At 40.9% G+C, this 25,775-nt stretch overlaps 1 protein-coding gene across 2 annotated transcripts in view; it reads right to left on the bottom strand.

Moving 5' to 3' along the window:
* GLS (glutaminase) overlaps positions 1 to 16,036 on the bottom strand; it is a 59,630-nt gene extending 43,594 nt beyond the window's left edge. Inside the window, exons 1-5 of one of the 2 annotated variants that reach the window (XM_039555040.1) lie at positions 15,648 to 16,036; positions 7,476 to 7,572; positions 6,867 to 6,988; positions 828 to 957; positions 59 to 138 (exon numbers count right to left, since the gene is read on the bottom strand). In XM_039555040.1, coding sequence (XP_039410974.1) covers positions 59 to 138; positions 828 to 957; positions 6,867 to 6,988; positions 7,476 to 7,572; positions 15,648 to 15,991 — 773 coding nt within the window. In that variant the 5' untranslated portion in view covers positions 15,992 to 16,036. The remainder of the gene's footprint in view (positions 1 to 58; positions 139 to 827; positions 958 to 6,866; positions 6,989 to 7,475; positions 7,573 to 15,647) is intronic. The other variant, XM_039555041.1, reaches the window with a different exon arrangement.
* Positions 16,037 to 25,775: the final 9,739 nt, after the last annotated feature.

A 25,775-nucleotide genomic window follows, 5' to 3' on the forward strand; every position in this document is an offset into this window, starting at 1 on the left:
ATTGCCTTTATCTGTCCTTCAACTATTCCAAGAACAAAATCTAGAAGTTACAATATACCTTTGTCCATCAACGGTGCAAAGTGACACCCCCCACAAGTCGGGGCTGAACTTGGCCAGTTGTGGAATATAGTCAGCAACCTATTACAGCGTGAAATAAAGAGAGACACATTACAATATCCAAAATACTTAACTCTACGTTACTTAAAATAAATGTCAATGGAAAGAATATACAAGGTAGAACTGAGTTACACTACTAATAATGACCTGGTATATTTAAGCTTCATTAGAAATTATTATATTCACTGGATCACTATCAAATAAAACATTTTTTCAAAGTAAAATTTTCAGCACATTCAGAGAGGTATCTGTGTTCTGTATTACAGCATGTTCAGCATTTTCAAATCATATAAAATTTTTAGCTTGTAACGAAGTCTGGGATTTTAAAACTAATTTATTGAAAATAAGCACCAGAATAAATTTTATTTACTAACAAAGGTGTGGTATTGACAATTGCCAGATGTGTAGAGCTGCATAATTTTTCTATAGACTAAGTGTAGTCTGACAAATTATACAGCAGTTTTATAAGAAAGAATAATGCTATTTTCATATTCCAACATCAAAACGCTACAAGATTCTTAGAGGCTATGGACTGTATTTCTAACAGTTTACAAGTTGCAGGCATAACTGAACTTCCAAAACTCTTTCATTACGCTATCAGTTTAATTTTTCTAGAAATGTTAAGAAAAATCTATCTACTTAACAAATGACGCATTTGGTTAATACTAAAAACCTACAGAAGTTTGAAGTTGAATTTATAAACAGGTTACCTTTCCTCCAGATTGTTTTTTAGCACTTTCATACAGCTCATCAATATGGGAAGTAAACGACATAAAATCTGGAATGACAAACTTCCTTCTGAAAGCTTGAGTAAGCAACACAATATTACTTTGTACACACCTGCAAAAAGTTGAAAAAGTTTATTAGTACTTTGATAACGTACTGTCAAAAAGCCTACTTAAGTAGCAATTACATGTTATTTAATTAGGACCTTCAGTCCCTTGAAGCTACATGCCTACAAGAACAAGGCTTTATTACTTTTCCAATTTGCCACTCTATTTTTCTAAATTAGTTATAATAGTTTTATTGCATTCATTTTTATTTTTTTCTACTTAAAGCTCTCTTTTTGAAGTTTCAACTGTGAAGCTATACTGCAAGGTATTATCAATCTGCCTTCAAGTAGCACCTCAGCTTGCAAAAGGGATCTAAAGCACCCAGTTCTCAGGATCAAGCCATCTGTAGTTTATCTAGCCCAGTCCTTGTCCAAAACAGTACTAATTTCAGAGTTAGATCAGACTTAGGAGGTTCAGGGTTGCTTTCTCTCACTTGACTCTTTCACCACGAACTGAGGGGAGAACGCTGCCAACAGACCAAACTGGAATGTGATTCCCCTCTAATAAGAAAAAAGCCCTGTGGAAAAACTTGGTAACATCTCCTGAACTGAGCAAAAGTTCATAGTGAGCAGTACCGCAAGTTTCTAGTTTCAAACCGACAGCACTTAAGGAATCTCTGTTGCCTTTCAGCCCAGAACACAGTTACACTATCGGCCACACCCTCGGAACGTCAGCCCATCTGGGTCAGTCAAAAAACCGATGAGGTAAAAAGGGAAGGACGTATCTAGGACAAACAGAAGGAAGGATGAACACAAACTGAGACATGCTGAAAGTGGTGTGTCTGTGGGTGAGGGGGGAGAGCACGAGCAGGGTGGCAACTGGGAGCCATTATCAAGTCAGTTGAAATATGACCTGATGAAGGGTATTAACAGCCCTATCCCAGTGCAAGGAAGACAAAGGGAGGTTTAACACCAAACAAACAGTTAACACCTTCATGCCATGCCTTCTGGCAGTGTTGACAAAAGCAGACACATACTATTAATGCAGGCAAATGAAAAGTTAAGAACATCTAGGCACATGCTACAAAGAAGAACATACCTTCCAATTAAGAGTTACTCAGAAAAAAATAATTTTTAGGGAAATGTTTTCACTTAGATTAGGTATTTCAATAATCCTACTATTAAAAGTCATCATCAGTTCAAAACGAAGGTGCATGAAGATCGGTGAAGAGACAGAATTTTCCTCCCTTTGAAACCCCCTCTCTTTTTCTAAGTCTTTAAAGTCGCCTTTAAAGTCCTTAGTACTTAGACGACTTATCTTAAATTCAATTGATACCCATTTCAAATGCTGATAGGCACTGGTCTCCGAAAGTGAACGAGAAATTGTGACGTTTCCGATGTACACAGTCACCTTACAAACTACTGTCTGTAATACGCTGCTCTTTCTTAGCCTATGTTAAAATTGCAGTTGAGTTGTTTTGTTGCAATCTGTCATATTTTTTTCTGTATCTTGCAAAAAATCCTGTTTGCTTTTGTTCCCAGCAGCTTCCAATTACAGTTACCTACTCCAGGTGCAAAACCCCTTTTCAAAAGTAATTAATAACACTGATGGCAGCTGTGTGCAGAATGAGTAACAACATAACATCCACTAGGTTCAAACTGCAGATACATTTCTAACATTGCCTATACCACCTGGCCAGCATTAAGCACACTTGTAAGAAAAAAAAATATCCAAAATTCACCCAAACCTATTAGAACAAGTCAATACAAAGTCTGGAAAACAAGAAGGCAGTATGCACTGAAATACAGTCCTCTTAAGATCACATTGTGTTTCTGAAACAGGAAGGGCATTTATACACTTAAAATTCACACCAAGTCTATGATGCTCACTTCAGCAGTACAACCATTTTAATGCAGGGACTGAAACTCACCACAGAAATGGCTAAGCTGGCAAAGGACATTACCTATCATTACCAATTTTTCCCAGACTCTGCCAAGGTCATTGTCTGGGTATTTATCATTAACCCAAGCAAATCATACGAATTCACAGACTAAATTAAATACAAGGGTTCAAGTCATCTAGATGGGTATTCAGAACAATAGGTGCATGGACAAAATAACAGAGTACTTAGGTCTCCCTTTAACAGGACAGCAAAGTTTTCAGTCAGCCAGGACATGAGCCATGACAGCCTCTAAAATTGTGCAGCTGACATCTCCTCCCCACCGAAATATTTAACTACTTATGTTCCAGGTAACCCCCTGGAGATGGCTGGCTTCAGGCTCCAAAGAAGTGGAGCACTAGGAAAAGATCACAGGGAGGAATTTAAATAAATAAATATATTGATCTATAAAAACCTTTCTATGGTCAAATGTTGTGAACAACTTGGCTCTTATCTCTCATACAGTTTAGTAGTGTTCCAGACAGGTGCACTAAAAACTTCCTATTTTACATTCTTCCATTTCAATGAACTTCACAATCTCAGCCTAAAAAAACAAAAACAATTCTCTTGCCAAATCCCAATCCAAGCATTTCTTGCCCCACTTTTAAAAAAAGTCTTTTCAAACTATAAATGTTTCCAGACACATTTTGGTTAGGAAGATTAGGCTGCAAGTCTTATGATCTATATTAACTGTCAATGACTTGTATATCCAAGTTTGAAAGCAACAGTTTGAGGGTCTTTGGAAACTGCATCTTTGTGCTCTAGCATGAAGTTAGAATTGCTTTGTTTCCTTTATCACCTTGTTAGGTTTATCCATCATTTTTCAAGTTCTGACTCAGATTGCTGATTACTGCTTCCCTACACAAAACAGACATGGCTAAAAACATAATCTGAATTTTCAATTCCAAAGAGCTTTTCAGCTATGTGTACAGATACACTTTTTTCCTGTTTTGAAAGCTACAGTTTATGCATTACAGAAAGCCATGTGAAATTCCATTACTAGGTCTGTAGAAGTGTTCAACACATTTAAACATTTTAGAAAAAAAAGTAGCATGTTGACAAACCAGATATTAATATTCTAACATGGTGGAAATCCTCTACCTTCTGTCAAAAGATTGCTCAAATCTAATTGCTCAAACAGGATGAAAACATTTAGTAACACCTGGGGTTAAGTTCCTCTAAAACTAAAGTTTTCATCAGGATTTGCTACCTATATTGAGAGCAGCACAGCCACTCAGCAGCAAACAGCAAACCCTGTCTGAGATCCAGAAACAGATTGACAGGTCGATGCTCAGTACGTAACACACTGAGACTGCTGCTTCTTACCCACACATCAAAGACGTGGTAGCAATACCACACTTCTGGGTCAATAAAGCAGGATAGACAGCACCTTGTGACAAAGGCTAATCCTACAAAGCCAAGCAAGCTATTCTGAAAAAAAACCAGGGTTTAAACTTAAGAGTTGAACTGCTACTCAGTAGCTATCATTTCATTCAAGTGTACACTATAATCAAATTAACTCAATTCTGATTGCCTTATACCTTTCCTACCCCTCCTCCCCACTCTACCCCACTGACCAAAATATTGTTATTTGAGAAAAAGGGCTTTCTGCAAGTCGTATATTTTTCTGTTAGGAACATGCTATGAGTTTAAGGAAAAGCTAAGAGGGGTAGGAGGATTTCTTACAAATATTATCAGACTTTTTTCTACAAACTAGCTACAATGCCATAGAAACTTCTAAAAACACAGGGCATGTCAAAATGTGCACACTTTGTAAGGAAGATTAGCAAGTACAATCTTCCATATTTATTAAGTTGCCCAAGTTTCAACTAACAATAGATAGTACTACTGTAGTAAGTAATACCAGAAAGAAGAAAATTCACATAGCAAGCTAACCAGCATGTCACACTGCTTTCAGTAGCAGCTTGGTCTCACTCTGCAAAGACCACATCACGGCCATGTTAGCAACATAAGCAACTAATTCATGAATCTGTCAGCACTCTCTCCAGAACGTGCACCCCAGAAATCTTCAACTCAAGAAATTCCGCAGATGAAAGATTAAAACTCCAAGTTGTTCTGCCTGTAACATGGAGATTCTGATGTGGAGAGTGCTGTAAAGCCAAAAAACTTCAAAATAAAGCAGTTTTAGTCAAATTGGAGCCTAATGTGTAGAACCACTAAAAAGGCATACAGAAACAGACAATATAGACATATGAGCTGGTGTATTTTACAGCTAATTTCTACTGGATTTCATTGATTTAGTCAAGCTTATGTTACCACTACTCCAGATCACTTAACCTTGATACTTTATGTGATCTGGCAGCTTTGGATTCAAATTCAAGATGAGAATGACACCACTGACTTCTATGTTTAGGGAACTGAAGCTTCAAAGTCCTGAGGTAAGTACAGTTGAGTAGATACATTACTTATATTTCACACCTTAAACACTTGTAGAAGAAAATACAGGGATTCTGTGCAAGTCTCTTCACAACAAATGCAGTGTCCCTACAAGGAACAGGTAAGTGAAGTTTGGGGGTTTTTAATTTACGAAAAAGGTTGCAAAGGAACCTTCTGCTGCTGCAAAGAAAAACTTGCTATGTGAAGTAAGATTCACCTCTCCATGTCTGTATTATCTTTATGTTCAAAATTCTTCCTACACAAGAAGCAACCATGTAAGCTTTCCACAAATTGTTATAGTAACCACTACTCTCCTCACACAGAGGATCGAATCCCAGAGATGTGACATAGAACATAAGATAATCCTGCTAATTAGCAATCACTTGTCCTTTTTCAAATGTACAGCCCTTGCCTAAAACGTAATTCAGAGTGTACTGTGACAAATAAGCCTTTTAGTACAAATGTAACACATAATAACAAATGCATTTCCTTTCCAAACCATCCATACACCCAGGAAGGTTTCTGAATCTAACAATTTCAAGTTTTTACTGGGCTGACAATAAAAACAGTGAAAACCTGGTCTTGAACTTAACACAGGAGTAAAGTCAGTCCATGCTGGATCTTTACAAAGTATCTCACATCTGCTTAAGGAGTTGACTGGTCTGTTATTTTCTCTCACACACAGACATTCGCTTTTTCTCAATCTATTTCCAAAAATGTTTATATATATTTTAATATCTATATACATACCTTTTATGTTTATACATTTACACTTATATAAACTATGCAAATACACAGTATAGTATATATTTTATATACCTATATGTATATAAAATAAACATATTATATATGTATAATATATACACACATACAAAATAATATGTGCAAATAAGTTTTAAATATTATGATTTACCCTGTAAATGGAATTAAAATGCAGATGGAAAAATAGCCTAAAAATTACATTTCAAAATTTAAGAACCTCCAAATTTCCAATATTTTGGCGCACAAAAGCTGTAAGCAGAGGAGCAAAGGAGTGTGCTTGAAATGAACAGAAGACAACCTGAACAGTGCTTATACTATTCAGCTTACAGACTTTGCTAAAAAAAAAACCAATAAAAGCATCACTAAAATACAGCACACAGGTCTTTTCCAAAACAGACCAAAGGAATGTCTGCCATCCTAACTCCTCTCATTTCCACGTATCTTGAAATTTAACTTCACTGTTTCCCACATACTCACTTTTAGAATTACACACATGCTCGGAACATCTCGCCACACAGAAGCAGCATCCTGAACTTCAGATTAAAAACTGACGATGTAGTGAGAGAGCAGTTTTACATAATCCTACTAAATACTTCATGCTGCATCAAATCATTTGTTTGGCATCTGACCAATAGTTGCAGTATGGGGTGAAAACACATGCAAACAACATTGACATATTAAACTCTTGTGGAGATCATGGAGCCTGTCTGCTGCATGAAATCTGAGAACAAACTTTTATCAAAACAGCATGAGGAGTGTACATTTGACTCCCTTTCTAATCGATTTATATACCTTATGTCTCTCCTTAAGACAGCACTCAGTAACACACAGACAGCATTCATTCAGAATTATAGTTACATAATTGACAGAAAGTTTACTTTTTAAAAAGGTCTTTGTCCAGCATAACACCATCTGAAGTTGTCTGAAGAGTCAGTCTTAGCATATCCATGCACTCTTTCAATCGAGGATCAGATGTACGTAATCCTGTAGATTTGAGTGCCTATTATGATAAAACAGTAATTACTAAGTGAAAAGATATGCTATTACAATCAAGTTATCTACTGCTCAGCATTTATCACTATAAGAGATCTGCCACTGCATTATCAACAGAGACATTTTGACACTTTACTGATTCTTTAGCAATTTCCTTTGGCAATTTTGGCTGCATTATATGTCAAAGCATTAATATTACTTGAAATCCAGTGGTCCAACTACATTTTACACAAGCACAAATACTACTGAGCTGTGCCATAGGCACAGATGCTTTCAAGCATACTCTTTTGCACATCAAAGAAGTGAATAACAACATTAATATACTCATTCTCTTACTCAACTACAGAAACAGCACTGGGGGAAAAACAAGTTATATTCCTTCCCACATCTAAACATGGTCAACAGAAATTCTTTGCTTTGCTCTTGCACTTAGAATGTTAAAATAACCTTGCAGTAGTTAGCTTTCATACAGCACTCTGGAACAGTAAACTTACAGTTATGAATTTATGAACTGGTATTTTTTCTTGTCCTTCTGCAATAGTATAGAAAAGTAGATCTTCTAAGCTGGGAAGGAGACCTTGTTTCATTTTACTGGAAAACAGAATATAAAAAGTATAGATTATTTTAGTGCCTATTTTTATTTATACACATTTTTGCATTATTCTCAGGGAAACACATTTTCACTACCAATGTAACTGCTACCACTAATTTCAAAGAACGTTTTTATCAGTGAACACAAAGCTTAGTTTGACTTTAAGTAGAAAAAAATGGTAATATTACAAGTAGATTTTACAGTAGCAAACATTCTTAACTGCAACACAGTTATATTTTTACTGTCATACATTTACTGCTAAGATTATATTTAGATTTTTCTGGGAGTAGATTAATCACATATCCCTCTTTTTGATGTTACCAAGGATAGCTATGTTACTTGCAAGAGGATAAATTATTTATAAGATTCCAAGATGTACATGCCTCATAATAAAGTTGTAGAGCATTATGACCCAACTGTTCTACAAGCAAGAGGAGATGATAAATGTGTAATATTTTCTTCAAAACAGTCCTGTTTTCAGGACTCCACAGAGGAGTCCTGAAGTCCTTATCCTTCTAGTAGCTTATGTAAGGCCCATCAGCTACTGTGAAACAAGCAAAGACATCTGCAGCATAATCATCGGAGCACCTGAAGCAGGAGTGACTCTCATCACACCTACTTAGCTAAGTAAACGCAGTGTAGATGCACCTTTAATGGTCACTGTGCTTATCAGTGTAAACACACCAGCTCTCCAAGATCCCAGGTGCTACCTATTTCACTCCAAGATAGGCTTCCCCTATGGCTGCAGTTTCTTGTTACCTGCATCTCCATTTTATGTGAAATCTGAAGGAAACCTACCAGACTAAGCATTGAGATTCCTTCTAAGACAGAAAGCTGTAGCACTGACAGCTTTCCCTCAAAGCCTTTGGAATGTTATAGATTTAACCTATAAAAAGTTTCGCTCTCCTTGATATTCCAAAGCACCCTGCAGCAGGCAGGAGCCCAAGTCTTTACACTTGGCCTGTAAGCAGTAGAACATACACTTTGAGACTGGGAGGGGCAGCAACAGCAAAGGGATTCCCATCCTTTGGTCCCCTGAAGTGCCTAGGTTTGCTTCCAGACAAAAAAAAGCCAATGTTCCGATGTTTGACAAGCAAACATACATAAAACCAAAAGAAAACAAATGTAGATATTAACTAAAATGCAGAGTATGTAGTCTTACATCATTCTAGCCATCAACTGTAAAGGTCTATCTTATAATCTATTAATATTGGCAATACTTTCTTACTATACGGTAACGGATAAACTAATGCCTGAAACTAGAATGCTCAGTGGCCATTTATGTATTTTTATACATTCATGCAAGCGTGTACAAAAAGCAGGTCCAAATTCTAGTCACTGAAGTTTTCAAGAGATTAGTAATCTTTGAATAACAGAACTCAGGGTTCTAACTGCAGAAGTAAAATGCTACAACTAAGCACAGACCCTAGACAGGCCAATGCAATCTTACTGACTGACGTTTAATCCTCTCCTCTCCCAATACTTGCACAAGTCAGATTTATGATTATTTTTAATAAAAATCTGATTATATCCAAATACCCTTTTAAATTTAAGACAACCTCTAGACTGCCCTTGCCTCCCTTCTTTCCTAGTAACTAGCTGTGAAAACCAGTAGTAAAAAATACCACCTCTCATTTTCTAATTTAAAACACTGTATTTACATACTAAGAACAGAAGACAGCTTTGTAAGCCAACAGAACTTTCCTTGTCTTACAGACTAGATTTTTTTTTTTAAATTTAAATTATGCTGGCTGACTAATGCACAGACAGGCTGGCAATTCAACCAAGACAAACGCTTGCTACTACCTCAAGCAAATTACTGAACAGCCCTTTTCCTAAAGAAAATTCAGGTCTTCCAGGCAGCATATTTTGCTTTCAGTCCTTTGGGGACAGTATGTCCAGTCAAGCCAACAGAACCAGAACTACCAACATAGCAACTAAAGCTTCCCCCTGCATCTGCATCCTAATTCTGCAGGGAACTAATTTGAAAAGTTATGCTAAGTTACATCGTCTACACCCCTACATCTTCATCATTTACACAGAGCTTTTAACTGAGCTCCCCAACGTGTCAAGATTTCATGTTTTAAGGGATGTCTATGCTACATGAGTCATTCCTGGACTGCTGAAGGTCTGGCAGAGGAAACTTTCCTATTTCACTTTAGCAAAACCAGCCAGCAAACACACTGAGAAATTTTAACTGATAACCTATTTAATTACACATTTCTGAGCAATTACTCAGAATTTTACAGCTGTTCCAAGAATTTCTGTCTGGAAAGGTGCAGAAAAATACTTCAGACATTTAACCAAGATTTTAGCTGCCTCTTCATAGGCTTTTAAACTATTAAAGAGATGTGCACCCTTCACAGCAGAAAATCTCTCAACATGGTCTTCATATCTTTCACATCTGCTGTTGTTCAATATTGGGTCACTCAGCCTAATTAAACAATGGAGCTGCACAGACTACGAAAGCAAAGAGGATGACATTCAATATATTTACAGAAAATTGCTCCTCGTCAAATAGTCCACCTTTTCATAAAGTTTATCAGCTAAATAGGGGTGAAAAGGCTTGCTCTGCAGTTTATCAGATCAGTGATGTCAGTAACCAATGTTTGCTTAACCTAAAAGATGTGTTTTGGCACTGGGAGCACACTTAGCAAGATAATTCTGCTCCACACATGTAAAAAAAGCTGTTTTTCAGGTCGGGGAACTTGCAATTTTCACAGTCAAATTAAGTGGAAATTCCAGTTTACCTGATTTGAAGAATAATGACTTTTGATACTTATTTACCTTCTTTAAAAAAATAAATAAGCACCAGACTATTAAACAACTAGACTTCTTTGGTAGTGTACTAATCTGTGGGCTACAATACTGGTGGACTGTTTTAAATATAAAGAAAAAAAAAACAGGAATTCCAAGCACAAGGACTTTGCAGTCCGTATCATTCGTTCTTTCAACTCTTCCTTTTGCATCAGTACAAAGCCTACACCAGATTCTGGGGATGATTTCATTTTAACAAACGCTGCATTTCTAGGACAGAAACAAAATTAAATTTCAAAAAACATGGAAGATTCCTACTTTGTACTTCAAGATAGAACTGCCAAAATGCAGAACAGGATTTACAGAACAACAAATGATATAAAGATATGATATTGCTAATAATACTTTCAGGCATTATTAACAAATATGACACCAGTCATAAAAATGTGGTCACAATTACTGTCACAAACAGTGGACCCTCAGGGGTCTGTACTGGGACCAGTACTGTTTAGTATCTTCATCAATGACACCAACAGTGGGATTGAATGAAGCCTCAGCAAGTTTGCCAATGACACCATGCTGAGTGGTGCAGGTGACAAGCCTGAGGGATGGGACACTATTCAGAGCAACCTAGACAAACTGAAGAAGCTTGTCCAGGTGTGAACCTCATGAACCTCATGAAGCTCAGCAAAGCAGGGTTCTACACCGGGGCCACAGTAACTCCCGGAATCAACACAGGCTGGGGGACAAACAGATCAAGAACAGCCCTGCCGAGAAGGACTCGTGGGTGCTGGTGGAGGAGCAGCTGGACATGACCCAGCCATGTGCACTCAGAGCCACACCTGTCCTGGGCTGCGTCCAGAGGAGTGTGGGCAGCAGGTCAAGGAAAGGGATTTTCCCTTCACTCTGCTCTGGTGAGACCCCACCCAGAGTACTACATCCAGCACTGGGGTCCTCAGCACAGGAATGACATTGGCCTGTTGGAGCAGGTCCAGAGGAAGCCACCAAGATGGTCAGAGGGATGAGCAGCTCCCCGCGAAGAGGTAAGGTTCAGGGAAATAGGGTTGTTCAGCCTGGAGAAGAGGAGGGTCTTGGGAGACCGCACTGAGGCCTTTCAGTACCTAAAGGGGGTTTATAAGAAAGATGGGGACAGGCTTTTTAGCAAGGTCTGTTGCAATAGGACAAGGCATAATGGTTTTTCACTAAAAGAGAACAGCTTTATATTAGATACAATGAAGAAATTTTATGGTGAGGGTGGTGAAATGCTGGAACAGGCTGTCCAGAGAGGAGGTAGATGCCCCATCCCTGGAAACATTCAAGGTCAGATTGCATGAGGCTCTGAGCAGCCTGATCTATTGAAGATGTCCCTGCTCATTGCAGAGGGGTTTGTACTGAGCGACCATTAAATAGTCTCTTCCAATCCAAACTATTCTGGGATTCTATGAAAGCTGCAAGTCACAGTCAGATAGCCCCTCTATCTAAAACAGGCACCTTGAAGAAGTTGTCACCATAACACAGATAAATATTTCCAACCAAGAGACACAAACACTTGTCAAGTCACTAAGAAACTACTTTCTGTCCACTTGTATAGTGAGACGCTGGTCCCATAACAGAGGTGGGCAACTATTTACCCAAGAACTTAAACAAGATTCAAGAGGAAACTACATATTTATAAACTTAGACCAAAGATAGACATGTTAGCTATCAAAGTGCTTATGGTAAAACAAAAAACTGTAGCTTCAAAACCTTGGCCTCTACAGACGTTATGAAAGGTCTAATAAAAGTGCACTTCTAACTGTTTCTTGCATCTCTGAGTATTGTATCCACACTCCACAGGAGTATCAGCGAAATGAACCACTGCCTGGTTATTAGTTATTCCTCTGTAATCTGGCCTGGCTGCAAAAGCAAATTTATTTTTAAAAGTTTCTCCAGAATTCATCTCTGCCTTAAAAATGAGCACTACCACTCCCTTGTCATTTAAAAAAAATAATGAAACATTTCTTTTAACCGCTTTGTGATATTCTATATACTAGTGTCCAGCAGTATATGTAGCTGTAAAAAGTGAGCAATTTAGCTTTCAAAAGTTAGGGTCACTCACATTTTGCTCCTCCCTCTCACCTTAATCAAGGCCTTTGTAATTTAGAAATAGCTTCTACTAAGATAAACTGATCCCTTTACTGTCCAGCATAAGATGCAAGATGAACAATGCACTCTTATACTGAAAGTAAAAGCAAGAAAAGAACAGTTATATTGAAAGTAGGAGCAAAGGGTATTAAATATTATACACTTCTGTAACTGAGGAGTATATTAGGCTACTGTGTTTTAATAACTCAGGCATGAGCATAGATATTATTGTGTTTTAATCCACAGTTCCCATTAATTAAATTTACCAGTCTGTGACCACTCTCAGTTTAAGCTCAATTATTTTTCCTCTCTAAAATATATTAAGCTTTAGTTGGATACACAGTGTGAAGGCTGAATAGCAGGGATAAGGAGGTGGTGGAAGATATGAAGGAAAAAATGCACAGGGGATCTGGTTATGCAATGGGATACTAGTTATTTCATCAGCCACAGACCTCATAATTTATTCTATGAGGAATTCAACTGTTCTAAATTTCTCTGCAGTATTTGCACAGAACATTTTAGGCTCTCACTTGCAACTGCTACTCTCTCTATGCAAGAACTGTTAGACAAGCAAATAATCAGGAAAACCTTACTGCTGCCTTTTGACACTGTGGGTTATTTCTGTATCCCAGAATCATGACCTTATAACCAAATAGAAAAAAAAATAGCCCAACAACGCTAACAAATAAACAAAAAAAAAGAGTAAAAAGGACTATTGCCAGTTGGGTCCACAAACCACTTGCCAAACACCACTCAAATGTTAGACACTACAGATGGCAAAGTGCTGGAATCAGCAGAATACACAGACTGCACTGACTTAGCCCAGTTGTCGATGCAGTTCAGACACCTATCTTTTGAAGAACCTCACTTTGCTCAACCCTGTACTCTGTCTTAACAAAGCAATGATTTCCACATATATTCTACCATTTACAAATGCTTGAAGGAAGATTTTCATAGTTCTGCATTAAGAAAAGTAAGAATGAAAGTATCCAGCAGCCTGACTAATGTCCTACCAGGAATTCCTGCACAACCTGAAATGAAAAGAAAGTTTCTTGCTTTTTCCTTGATCATAACTATATGATAGATGTTTTATAGAATTCCTCCCGGTTCACTCTGCAGTAAGACTCAAAGAACAAGCATCTGACTTTAAAAAACATCATTTTGTCAAAAGCCAAAAATTATTAAAAGTGCTTAACTGGTTTGTGATTACACAACTTTACCACACACATTAGAAATTAAAGAATTTCACTAATTGTTGCTAGCTGTAGGAAGCTAATAACAGCTCAGTTTAAGAAAACATTGCCTCTTCAATAAATCACCTTTGCAATACCCTCAAAAACCCATCACACCTGGCATGCTGTTTTTTTCCAAAGTTTTAATGTCTGTATTTCTGCTTGAAAACAGAAGTGCAATCTTTATAAACCACACCTATTTAAGCCACAGAAGAATAATTTTCATTATATATATAATTCCAAAACATTATATATAGAGCTAATTCAAAGAAGAGACTTCATATTTGTTGAACAAAAGCATATATTTAAAAATTACAGCCGTATGATTGTGTATTATATTGTACATGGTTACATAACCTGACGTGCATGCATTTTTTAAGGCATCTGACAGCAGAAGTAACTAGTGATACCTTCAAAGCAGGCTATACCCCACTGAACCAGGCTGAGCAGCTAACACATCTGGGGGGAAAAAAGCAGAGAACAGGGCCACAGCCTCCTTCCCCACCTGCCATATTGAAGTTCATGCTAAAAAAAAAACCCCACAAACCACAACTCAAAAGCAGAACTATTAGCAAGCTAAGGGGAAGCCTTCCTGACTGGCCTTGTGGAATCTTTTCCAGACTTCCTCTTAGCATCAGACTAACAGAGACTTTGCTCAGTGTCAAGTGCCCTTTCTCAGCCCTGTTCCTTCTGTCATTTACTCTTCTCATCTAGGTAATAAGCATAGCAAAGCCTGGGAAAGCAGCTTGGGTGTAATTTTAATTATGCCACCCCATAATCAGCACACAGGGTGCCTACAGGAATGCCACGGGGCACATTTCAAACACACACAAAGGAGAAGTCATCATGGGCTTGCAGTTAAGCTGTCAACCTTCTTCTAAAAGGTTATCTGAGATACTAAATGTACCCAGGTTCAAACAACCAATGCATAGACTGTCAGACAGGGGGTGGTAGGAAATGAACATTCAAGACTTGCATAATGCTGAGTACTAACAAAGCAGAATGCTCTGCCAATCCATTTACCTCATCATTATACCCTATCCGTGGTATCCACTACCAGTCATTACCAGGTAAAAAACTGGAGCTGATACACCTGTCTCTGACCTTTTTTTTTTTTTAAGGAGTATTTCAAGTTCTGAGTGAAGGAATTTTAACTTCATAAACATATACAGCCTTATCATTCTATGACCTGCACGTACCTTTGCCACTAAGGGACAAATAAGGACCTCTTGGCACAGGCACACATCCTGCCTAAAAACATCTGTACTCACCACGTACGAGTGGCAGTATCTGTCCCTGGCTGCACTAGATCACAGAATTCTTAGGGCTGGATGGGACCTCCGGAGATCACTCAGTTCAACCCCCCTGCCAAGGCTGGGTCACCCTAGGGCGGGTTACATAGGAACGCACCCAGGTAGATACAGACGTGGAGAAGACAATCCTGCAAAACTTCCAAGGCAGCACTACTCACCATGCACACTGCCTTTAATAATTAATGCGAGATGACACAGCTTTCGCTTCTCTTGAAAAATATTTTTAGCCAAGTGGAAACGCTACCAAAGCCACCCTATCGGCACGCTCCCTGCGCCGGGCCTCCCCACGGACGGCACCCCCGCACACACGCAGGAGGGACCCCCAGGCCGGGGGAAGCCCGAGGCGCTGCCTGGGCCCCACGCCGCGGTGAGCGGAGCCCCGAGGGACGCACACGCCCCACCACCACGCGTGTACGCTTCCCTCCCGCTCCGACCCCCCCGGCCGCGACCCGCGGGACCCGCCGGCAGCCGGGCCCGCACCGCCCGGGGAGCGGCCGGGATAGACCCCGGGGTCCCCGCACCTGCCGGGGAAGCGCCCGCCCGGCCCAGCCCGGCCCCTTCCGCAGGCACCACGCGTGCGAGGGGGAGGCGGCGCTCACATGGCGCCTCCGCATCATCCCCCGCGCCCGCCGCCCCCTCCACACTCACTTCTCCCCGCCGCCGCCTCCGGCCACCTCCTTGCCGCCGCCGCCGTGGTTATTGTTGTGGCCGCTGTCGGCGGGGGGCTCGCCGGGAGTCGGTGACGGCGCCTGCGCCCCCTTCCCCGGCTCCTCCAAGGCTCCCTCCGAGCGGGTGCACAGACTCCGCGCTGACGGCAGCGCCGCCGGGCCGCGGCGGGCGGCGGGAGGGCTGGCGCCGAGGGCGGCGAGCGGCGGCGGGAGGCGCCTGGTCCCGGCGGGGGGTCCCGGGATCGGGGCCCCGCCGCCGGCCGCCCCCGGCGGGCCGAGCAGTAGCAGCTCCCGCAGTAGCGCCGAGCGCCACAGCCGCATCATCCTGCGCCACCGCGCCGACTGCCCGCCGCGCCGCCCGGCCGCGCCTCTCGCGCCGCGCCGCGCCCGCCCCCCGCCGCGCGCCATTGGCCGAGCCCGCCTAACTGTCAGGCGTGCGGCGCGCCCATTGGCCGGCAGGGACGCCACTCAGGGACGTTGCCACGCCCCCGGCGCGGGCCGAGTCTCCCCGCGGGGCCGCGGGTGTCGCGCGCGGCCGGCGGGGCGGGAGCAGCAGCGCCCCCAGCGGGCGGACCGGGCGCGCTGAGGGGGCCCCGGGGCGCCGCCTCCCTCCCTCAGTCGCTTCCTCACGCCTTCCTTTCCGCCCTCCCTCGCTCTGCGACGTGTAAAGGCGTTGGGAGCGGGCTGGGCTGCGGCGGTGTGGGGTTCAGGTTGCCATGGATATGGCCATTTTTTAAAACTGTATGTTTTTGATTACGAAGTGCACCGCCTCTCCCGTGCCGGCAGGATCACAGAATATGCTGACTTCAAAGGGACCCACAAGGATCAGCGAATCCAACTCCTGGCCCTGCACAGGACACCCCAAGAACCACACCCTGTGCCTGAGAACCTTGTCCGAACACTTCTTGAACTCTGTCAGGCTGCGGCTGTGACCACTTCCCTGGGGAGCGTGTTCTGCTGCCCGACCACCCTCTGCATGACAAAGCTTGTCCTAATACCCAAACGAAGCCTCCGCTGACACAGCTTCAGGCCATTCCCTCTGGTCCTGTCACTGGTCACCACAGAGAAGAGAGAAGGAGGCACAGGGCCTGTGCCAGCCACACACCAGGCACCCTAGGAAGAGGTTCAGGAAACAGGAGCTGGTTGAAAATATCCTCAGGAGGAATTCTTGTTCCCGCATTCTTTGGGCCAAATGCTTCTGGCAATGAGCAGTTACTAAGGGGTTTCCACATACTTTCAATAAAAATGTAACTGCATAGCTCATTGCCAAAACTTACAGTGGAGGCTGTAAGTCTTGGTCAAATGTATGAAGTTTCTTGTTTTTAGGAAAAAATAAATAAACCAAACACAAACCCACAAAAATCAACCACCTGGATGCCCAGGTGAACTGGGTGCGGCCATTCACATCATCGAGCATTTAATCAGAGTGTGGAAATTTTGCTGCTGCTCACCTACATGTCCCAGTTTGGGAACCACCGACCCATGGTAGTGCAGTTCTAAAAGCAAAAGTGTACCAGAAAAGAGTAGCAGAAAATAACTGCAGGGCTTCGAAACAAGGTGTAAATGTCAGTCCTTATATACACTTAAGCTTCTGTCACAGCTGTCAGGATACAGCATTTTGGAAGTCACAGATTTTGCAGTTACTTGGTGAAACTTTGTTCAGATCACCAACTGCTAAATTTGTCCTAGATGAATACAGATCTATATTAGCAGATTGTATCCATTATGGGTAACAGTGGAAGAGGAGATTTCTTGTCATCCTACTTCCTCAGTAATGCCAACATGCAAACTAGTTTTTTAATTGTCCCTAGTCTTCTCAGTTTAGGAATCTTAATTTTCTGAGCAAAAATGTAAATACTTGTGGATCTGTGAGTCTATTACAGCTAAATTTCCTTGCGAACAATTTCCCCATGCATTGAGGTTTATTTCATCTGGTATGTTTATTATGTTTGGCAGAGGTGGGGGCGGAAAAGCTGTAGTTCTGAGTTAGAATGATCTTGCTGCACACTTTATTGGAAGTGTTTTACTCTGAAGGTACTGATATTTTGTTTTCCACTACCGCCCCAGATTGAAAGTTTCATGTGTCTAGGCACAGTAAATTGCTCTTAAAGACCCCCATAAAACAGAGAGGATTCTGTTACCCCTTTTTCCTGTTCTCTGAAATAACTACAAATAGACATGGAGAATAGTCCTTCCTTGAGCTTCTACTTACACAGCAGCACAAATATCCACAGGGGTTTCCTATGCTAATAAATTGTCACAACAGCCATGAGGGTTTTTGGAAGAAGATATAAAGATAGCTGATAATCTATGCCTATGAAATGAGCCTCCACGCACCAATGGTTTTTCTTCCCACTGAACAAGGAAACTTGAAATACCAGTGTGGGATGTGTAATCCTGTGCTGCAGTAACTTCACATACAAAAATGCAAAGTACCTGCAGTTCTCACGTACTTATTACGTTACCTATTATATTTCCTGGAACTAATTTTGGATTTCCATTTGCTAAGTCCTTTTTGGCAAGCCAATACTGCCTCTTTTATCCTGCTGCCCAATAATAATATTTCTCATTTTTAAAATTCTGTTATGTAAAATACTCTAAAGATGGAAGTCTCTCGAGCACCTTTTCCATTCTTTCTACAGTCTGCTGCTCTAAGACCAGAGACAGTGACTGCTGTCTCTTCCAGGATGTGCATTTGGTCACTAATCAAACACAAAGTTCTGCAGACACTACAAGATTCTGAATTTTAGTGCCAAGGTGGTTTTTTGGTGTGACAGCTGTGCTCTTTTCTAAGCCAGCTGTTTAGCCACAACCTGGTGCAAAAGCTTGTCTAATTCATCCTTTACACTGTAGGGGGAGAAGAAGCAGAAGAATGAAAAATGTAATGATCTGGATCTTTCCTTTTAGTGCTCCTATTTCTGGTCAGAACATTGCAGATAAGGTGTGTGGGAAGGAAAAAGAAGAGCTACTGCATTCACAAAAATATTTGCCTCTCAAAACAGTACCCCCATGCTACACGTTCTTGACCCCACAGGAACTCTTTCATTTTACTCACTTCCTCTTCTTTTTTCTTTTTCACTTTGTACACTATTGCCTTATTCCTTTATTTAACCTTTTAGTATTGCCTTCACATTAGTACATTAGTACTAATTATTACATACCTCCCAGTGCATGCATTCTTCACTAAAGCTTTTCTTAAAACTCACTGAAAGAAATTAATCCTGGACTTCTCTCCCTGGAAATTCCCCTGTCTGTGTTTTAGCTCGTGAGGGCAGAAAATGCAAGTTGCTCTGTGTGTGGGACTACAAACACACAGCTTGGGAACAATGCAAAATGATAAATATAGCTTCAGATCCAGAAAGTTCAAGGGCAATAGTGACTCATTTGCTATTCTGAGAACTTTTGCTGCATAATTCAGGCCATCACTCCTTGCTTCTACTATGACTAAGCCTGAGACGTTTCACCCACTGATTCTCTCCCTTCCTCCCACTGCCACAGGTATACCAGAGAGTCTTAATCTAAAGACAGATTTTTAATTTTTTTTTTTAATTTAAAATGAGCCATAAGAAATGTAGTAAAAATAGCATCAGAAACACAACTATTTGCTTGGGAAAAGTGTTATCCATTAAACCTGTTAAACTGACACTGATTTTTGTGTTGATACAGATGTTAGACTGGGCTTTCCCATATCCCAGTGAAACCCCCTTTAGACTTCTCCTTTGAACAGAGTGATACTACTCGTCTCTTTGGAAAGAGAAGACACACCATCTGCTCTGCCATTCTGTGTTTCACATAGTATCCCAAGAGAAACAGAAAATTACAAAATGGTTTCCACACAGTACAAAGAAATTTGAAATTAAAATTCCCCATAGCTTTTATTTTGAGTTGGTTACATAACCAGCAGTAACCATAAGCCAATTACTCTCTTTTTAATTTCCACAACTATACATGTTCTTTTGTAAGACAAAAATTATTTGAATTTAAGACAACAAGGTTCTTCAGGAAAGGAAAAAAAAGAGGATCTTTTAAATAGGCATTATTCTTTAAGTATTTCCCTTAAGCTGTATTATAGCAAAATATTCCTAGTATAGATCTCTAAAAATAATCCCTATTTCAGAGGTTTTCCTTTCTAAAAGGGGCATAGCAGCATTAATCTCTTAGGAGAAAGGGCTCTGAAAAGCAGGTGGAAAGAGGTCTTCTCAGTTCAAGCACATACACTGATAGCTTTCAGGAAGGTTAAATCCTCCCATCAGATCAGCAGGGCAGATTTCAAATAAGCGGCAGAAATTAAGGATTATCTTGACTACGACATGAACTGTTTACTTTGCTATTTTAAATGGTTATGTTGGCTCCATTTCATTTGTTGCTGGGTAATGCTTTCTGAAAGAGAACTAAGGACGAGAGACAACTTTTATCTATTCAAGTATTTCTACCAAATCTAGGAGCAGTTCCTAAAAATATTTTTTTCTTTTGTGAGGCTAGCTTGCTGCACCTTTGGGTAACATTTTTATACTGGTTCAAGTGAAAGGTGCTCAGTCACAAGAAACATTCCCCGTTGGATTGTACAGAGGATACGGAACAGCTTCCTCTGCGCACAGAAGCATAAGCAGTAAATAGTTACTATTTAATCTCAGAAAATGAATGTTCAAATGTTTGGGCATAATAGCTCAGAAATCCAACAAGGAGGAAAACATTCAGAGCATTTATTTAACTGGAAAGTAATGGCTGAGGGAGTGACCTCAAGTGACAAGCAATAAAAATAAAATCAAAAATGCCCTTCCTGCATAGTGCATCCATGAGTCAATAGCTCAGTTCATATCACTCACATTCCAGGCAAACAGAGGCAGCGAGGAATTAATTCAAAGAGAAGAATATTTGGAGGATTTGCCGAGACTGACGTGAAAAGAGACTACAAGGGCCTGGGACATTCCTAGCGTGGTTGACAGACAACATATGATGTGTTCTAGTATATATAACAAGAGCAAGCAAATCACAGAAGTAGGGTTATTGAGGATGACCTGCAAAGACTGGCACAATTTTTTCCTATTACTCTATTTGTTAACCTGCTTCCTTTCCTCTTGGTTGGTTAGACAGCACCATCGCTCCTCATGCTCATTATCAGTAATAGCGTTTTTCAGATGCAACATTCTTCACATATCAAGAACATTCACCTTCAGAAGCCAACAGCTTACCTGCCAGAGAAGCATTCCTTGCTGCATCCAGCACACTGCATGTTATTTGCACTACAACATATCTAAATCATCCTGTTACATACCCCATGCATTCCACCCACAATCACATTTAATGCTTAATTCTGATGACATCTCTTAAACTACTACAGTCCAGGTCTTGATCTTACAGGAGGCCAGGACACGGGAGCGAATTTGGATCTTCTGTTTGTATTCCCAATCCTCAAATATTGGCCTTGGTAACCTTGTGCAAGCAAGGAGAAACAAGTGACAACATCATCCAACTGCTCTATCACATGCCTGAGATGAGCATGCATGAGGGAGCTCAGGAGAGCCCACGGGCTCGTGTCTCACTGCTCTTGAGACCAGACATGGGAAATTGGTGCCAGCATTTAGCAGAGGTTGGAGCACTTGGGCTGACCACAAGCTGACTCGTCACGTACAAAGCTCCACAGTACTGGGCAGTCACTGGCTGACCATTAACACCTGAGTTATTACGCCCCTAAAGGGCCCTAAGGAAAGATAGGGAGGGACTTTTGACAAGGGCATGCAGTGCCAGGACAAGGCGGAATGGCTTCCAACTGACAGAGGGCAGGTTTAGATTAGATATTAGGAAGAAATTCTTCATTTGTGAGGCTAATGAGGCCTTGGCAAAGGTTGCCCAGAGAAGCTGTGGCTGCCCCATTCCTGGAAGTGTTCAAGGCCAAGTTGGATGGTGCTTGGAGCAACCTGGTCTAATGAAAGGTGTCCCTCTCCATGGAAGGGGTTTGGAATGAGATGATCTTTAAGGTCCCTTCCAACCCAAACCCATTCCATCATCTACATGTGCCACCTCAGCCCTGAAGTGATGGAGAAGCCAGTGCGTGCTGCAGCCTCCCCTTGTCCTAAGCTGATTGCTTTTAGCTCTGAATTTCAGCACGTTAAAAAGACCCTGGGAGAGGTGCAGGGTTTCAGGCCAAAGCATAAAAGTGCATCTCATTTAATTCTCCCATGTTGGAAAAACCCTGGTTTTACCCTTTCACAAATTCGCAAATACCTGTGGCCATGTAAAAGCTTAAGCTTAACAGAACACCCAGTCATAAGAGGAGGGGTTCCCATCCTGCAGAAAAACAAAATAAACAAGGTAAAATGAAGCAAGCAAAACAAGCAGTTAGGCTGTAATGGAAACTGTCTCATCATAAGTGGTAATCCAAATAGTTTAAAAGTCTTCAACCTCCAGAAGGCTCCTCTAGAGTACATAGAAACCACTCTGATTGGGTACAGGGTATAATGCCAGCACCCATAAAATCCTACTACCTCTGAAATGGCAAACTAATCAGCAAAACCACATGTTTCTTTCTGCCTGATATTTTTGGCACCCTCTCATTTCTGTTGCTGCACTGAGGGAAGAGGAATGTTCAGGTGATTCAGTCCTCAGCCTTCCTTTGCAGCTGCTGTGAGTTGCCAGTCTCCTTCCAAATTGCAAAAGTGTTCTGTCTCCTGTCGACTTAGAAACAAAAGGTCCCATAAAGACTAATGAGAAAACAGACTATTTTTTTTAGTTCTTGAAGGATGTAACCTTGAAAGATTTCCCTCCTCCCCCCACATCTAATTCTCTCTTTATAAACATGTAACTTTCTTAGGGAGGTGAAAGGGAGAAAGACCAGCAGCACTTCCAGAAGCACACAGTGTACCATCACACTCCAAGGGTATTTAATGTTTATCCAAGGACTTTTGAACAGTTCCACAACAGTAGGCCAGGGGACTGCAGATCTGCAAAACTGAATTCCAAAATTTAAAAAGTAGAGCAATCAAGGTTGTAAAATAGCCTGGATTAAGCGTATTTTTTTGCTAATAACTAGTCTAGTGCTTAAACGTGTGTATGTTTATCCTAAATTCCAAGAAGAAAAACATTCAAAATTTTTGTATGGTATTTTTGGTGCATTTGAAACATTTGTGAAAGCCAAAGATTTGTGCTTCTTTAACATTGACTGCTGTCACAGAACTTCTGCAAATCCTCCTTAACTGCTCCATAATGTTCCATCTTTTCAGCCAAGGCTTGAAACAACTCTCACTGAAGTCAGTAGCTGATGGGAAAATGTACAGGACAAGAAATTTTACCTCTTAAATAGTATTTTTAGCCCTCAGCATATTTTTCGTAGCAGTATTAGACCCAATTATTTGGGCTTTTACCTCAACTGACTGGGCTGTGATGTGGAAATTGGTAGTGTTTCTACCACTACATGATCTCTGGTGGCAGCGTCACTCATTCCCACACACATGCCATGGCTTGTCACTCCCTCACAATTGTCCTGGGACAGCTATTGAATTGGGTTGCACTGTAAAACAGAAGTGAAACAAGCTGGGTTACAAGTTGACAGGTCATCATTCTCTGCTTTGAGAAAGAGGAGTTTCACATAATAAATCTGTGAAACATGTCTTGAGGTGCTTTGAATTAACATGCTGTAGGAGGGCTCAGAGGAAGAGCAGTAGCCAAGAAATGCTGATAATTTTGTTTCTCTCTGTACTCTTGGCCTTGTACCACAGGAAAGGGATGTTGTCAGACAACGGACTTCACAGCCTTCCTGTCACAGGCAGTTTTTAAACGACGACCACGTGCTTGGATATTTGGAATAGTTAGATAAAGTTTCATCTGGTTCCTTGATCAACAAATGGAGCTTTGGGCAACAAGATACTATAATAAAGCATAAAGCCAAACCAGTTGTCTATCTGAATAATAAAATTGTATGGATTTTAGGAAATATAAGTTCTGGAATTACTAGAACACCCCTTATTCTGCCATATGCTTGCACAGAAAGTAACCTTGTAATACCCTACACTAATCACCCAAGACATCATGGGCCTAATTTGAGAAGAAATCTAATAGGCCCTACTGTAGTCCATTCAATAGGAATTTTTGGTTTGTTTTCAGGCTCTTTGCTATACGTGCTGTGTTTGACTAAAGTCTCACTGGACACTTGAGGATCAGCTCTGCTAAAACAGAGAACAGTGGCATAGTTGAGCAACCCACCTGTGGCAGGGAGGATACTTTCAGCTAAAAATACTTTAAGACAACAAATAAAAAATGAACTATATTGAGTATTTTGGGCCAGAAGGCATGCAGAACAGACACATGTAATTATTCACATATTTATGGTTAGGAAAACATCATCCAGCCACCTTTCTGTTTCCTCCCCAGCTTTCACTTACCGTACCATGACTGCAGCAGAGTTACAAACTCTCAAGATAGGAAGACACATGCGCTACTAGTCATGTTTCATCAAGAAGTTACATTTGTTTCATTTCTTGGACTTTCATTATGTGTGTTTTCATGCAATTCTTCTATCCAGTTTATCTCACCTTGCGCATTTCTGCAAGTTTTTCTTCTGGTTATGTACCTTTTAAGTTGTATTTCTGTCTTTTGATTGATATATTCTAAAAGGGAAAGCATAATCTAAAGGAAGAAGAATAGCTTAAATAGTGACTCATTTTGTTCTGTTTTGCCTGTTAGTTACATTGTTTGATATGTCAACATGTTTTCTTAACAGTAAAGGTGAAATTCAGAGTTGAAAAAGCACAAGCAGTAGAATGTATTGCCTTTTTACACAAAAGTATGATTGAAGAGAAGGGTAACTGCTGAGCAGAGCTTATTTAATCTGCCTTGGTCTAAAGCCAAATAAATTCCACCCTTTGAAATAAGAAGTAATTCTTAAACTACCAGTAGTTGTTAATGATTGTTAGAACTGGAAAGAATCAATCAAAACCACATGCTAGTGAGTAATAATCTTCTAGAAACATCCTGAATATAGAGATTATACTCTTTATTTAACAGATAAGAGGGAAAAGGTTAATTTACGTCTCAGTACTAATTTGAGTAACAAGAACCATTAACTTATGAAGCTAATGAGCTGAAACATTCACCAACTCAGTCCAATGACCCTGTACTTCAGGACAAGCAGAAGGATCTGTGTGGTGGAATGCTGCTGATCGTTTCCTGAGGATTGGCCAGGCTCTGGATGCCTGGCACATCCCACCTCAATGGCATTCAGTCTGGCTCAGGATAAGTGCTTGTATGGAAAAAGAAAATCGTGAGGAACAGTGCTCTTCCCACATAGTAGTTCTCAAAAATGTTGGTAGCCTTTTTTTGCATCCCCAAATAGATTGCACAGAATTGGCTCCAAAGCTGCCAAATAAATGTTACAGGGAGGAGAAAAAGAATGAGCACCTTTAATAGCATTACAGCTGTGCTTTTCTGTCTGCTTATTTCATCTCTTGCATACTTCTGATGTCTAGGCCACACTGAGACCTCCATCTTAAAAACTGGAAGAACATTGTATGCATAAGATGAAGGTAGAAGCAGTATAGTCACCAGGTGGCTGTCACCCAGACAGACAGTCACAGGCCAATTTTGAAGCTGAGTGCTGCTGAAACTTCATATCGGGAATGCTGTGCTCCAAAGAGAGCAGCAGCAGAGCAGACTGGCTTCAGCCTGCCCGTAGCAGGACACAGCTGGTTTGTCCTTACCTCTGTTGCCTCCTGGTCTTCTCAGTTCAAGGGCATGAGTAAGAGGCAGCTGTGCCACAAAGTTACAGGTGTAACCTTTGAACGCCTATTTCAGAGTTCACGTAGAAAGTCAGCTGCATCTTCCAGCCAGAACTTGAACTGCTTAACCTTCAGCTTTCAGAGGCTTTTAGATCAGAGATGCAAATGGATGGAGAAGATTATTCCCAAAAGGTCTGGCAGTCTGTTACACATTACTTCAAAGCAGAGTGGGCAGAAGGATGTCAGGGCACTCTCTCTGGAGCAGAAAGGGATCTCCCAGGAACAGTCAGTCCACTGGGTCATGCCTGCAAAGGCCATGCCATGGCCCAAGAGAGACATCATTTATATAAATCCCTTCCTCACAGGTGTCACAAAGCTGTCCACTGAAGACATTAAGA

This window comes from Corvus cornix, chromosome 7 (genome assembly GCF_000738735.6).
Source record: "Corvus cornix cornix isolate S_Up_H32 chromosome 7, ASM73873v5, whole genome shotgun sequence".
Taxonomy (NCBI): Eukaryota; Metazoa; Chordata; class Aves; order Passeriformes; family Corvidae; genus Corvus; species Corvus cornix.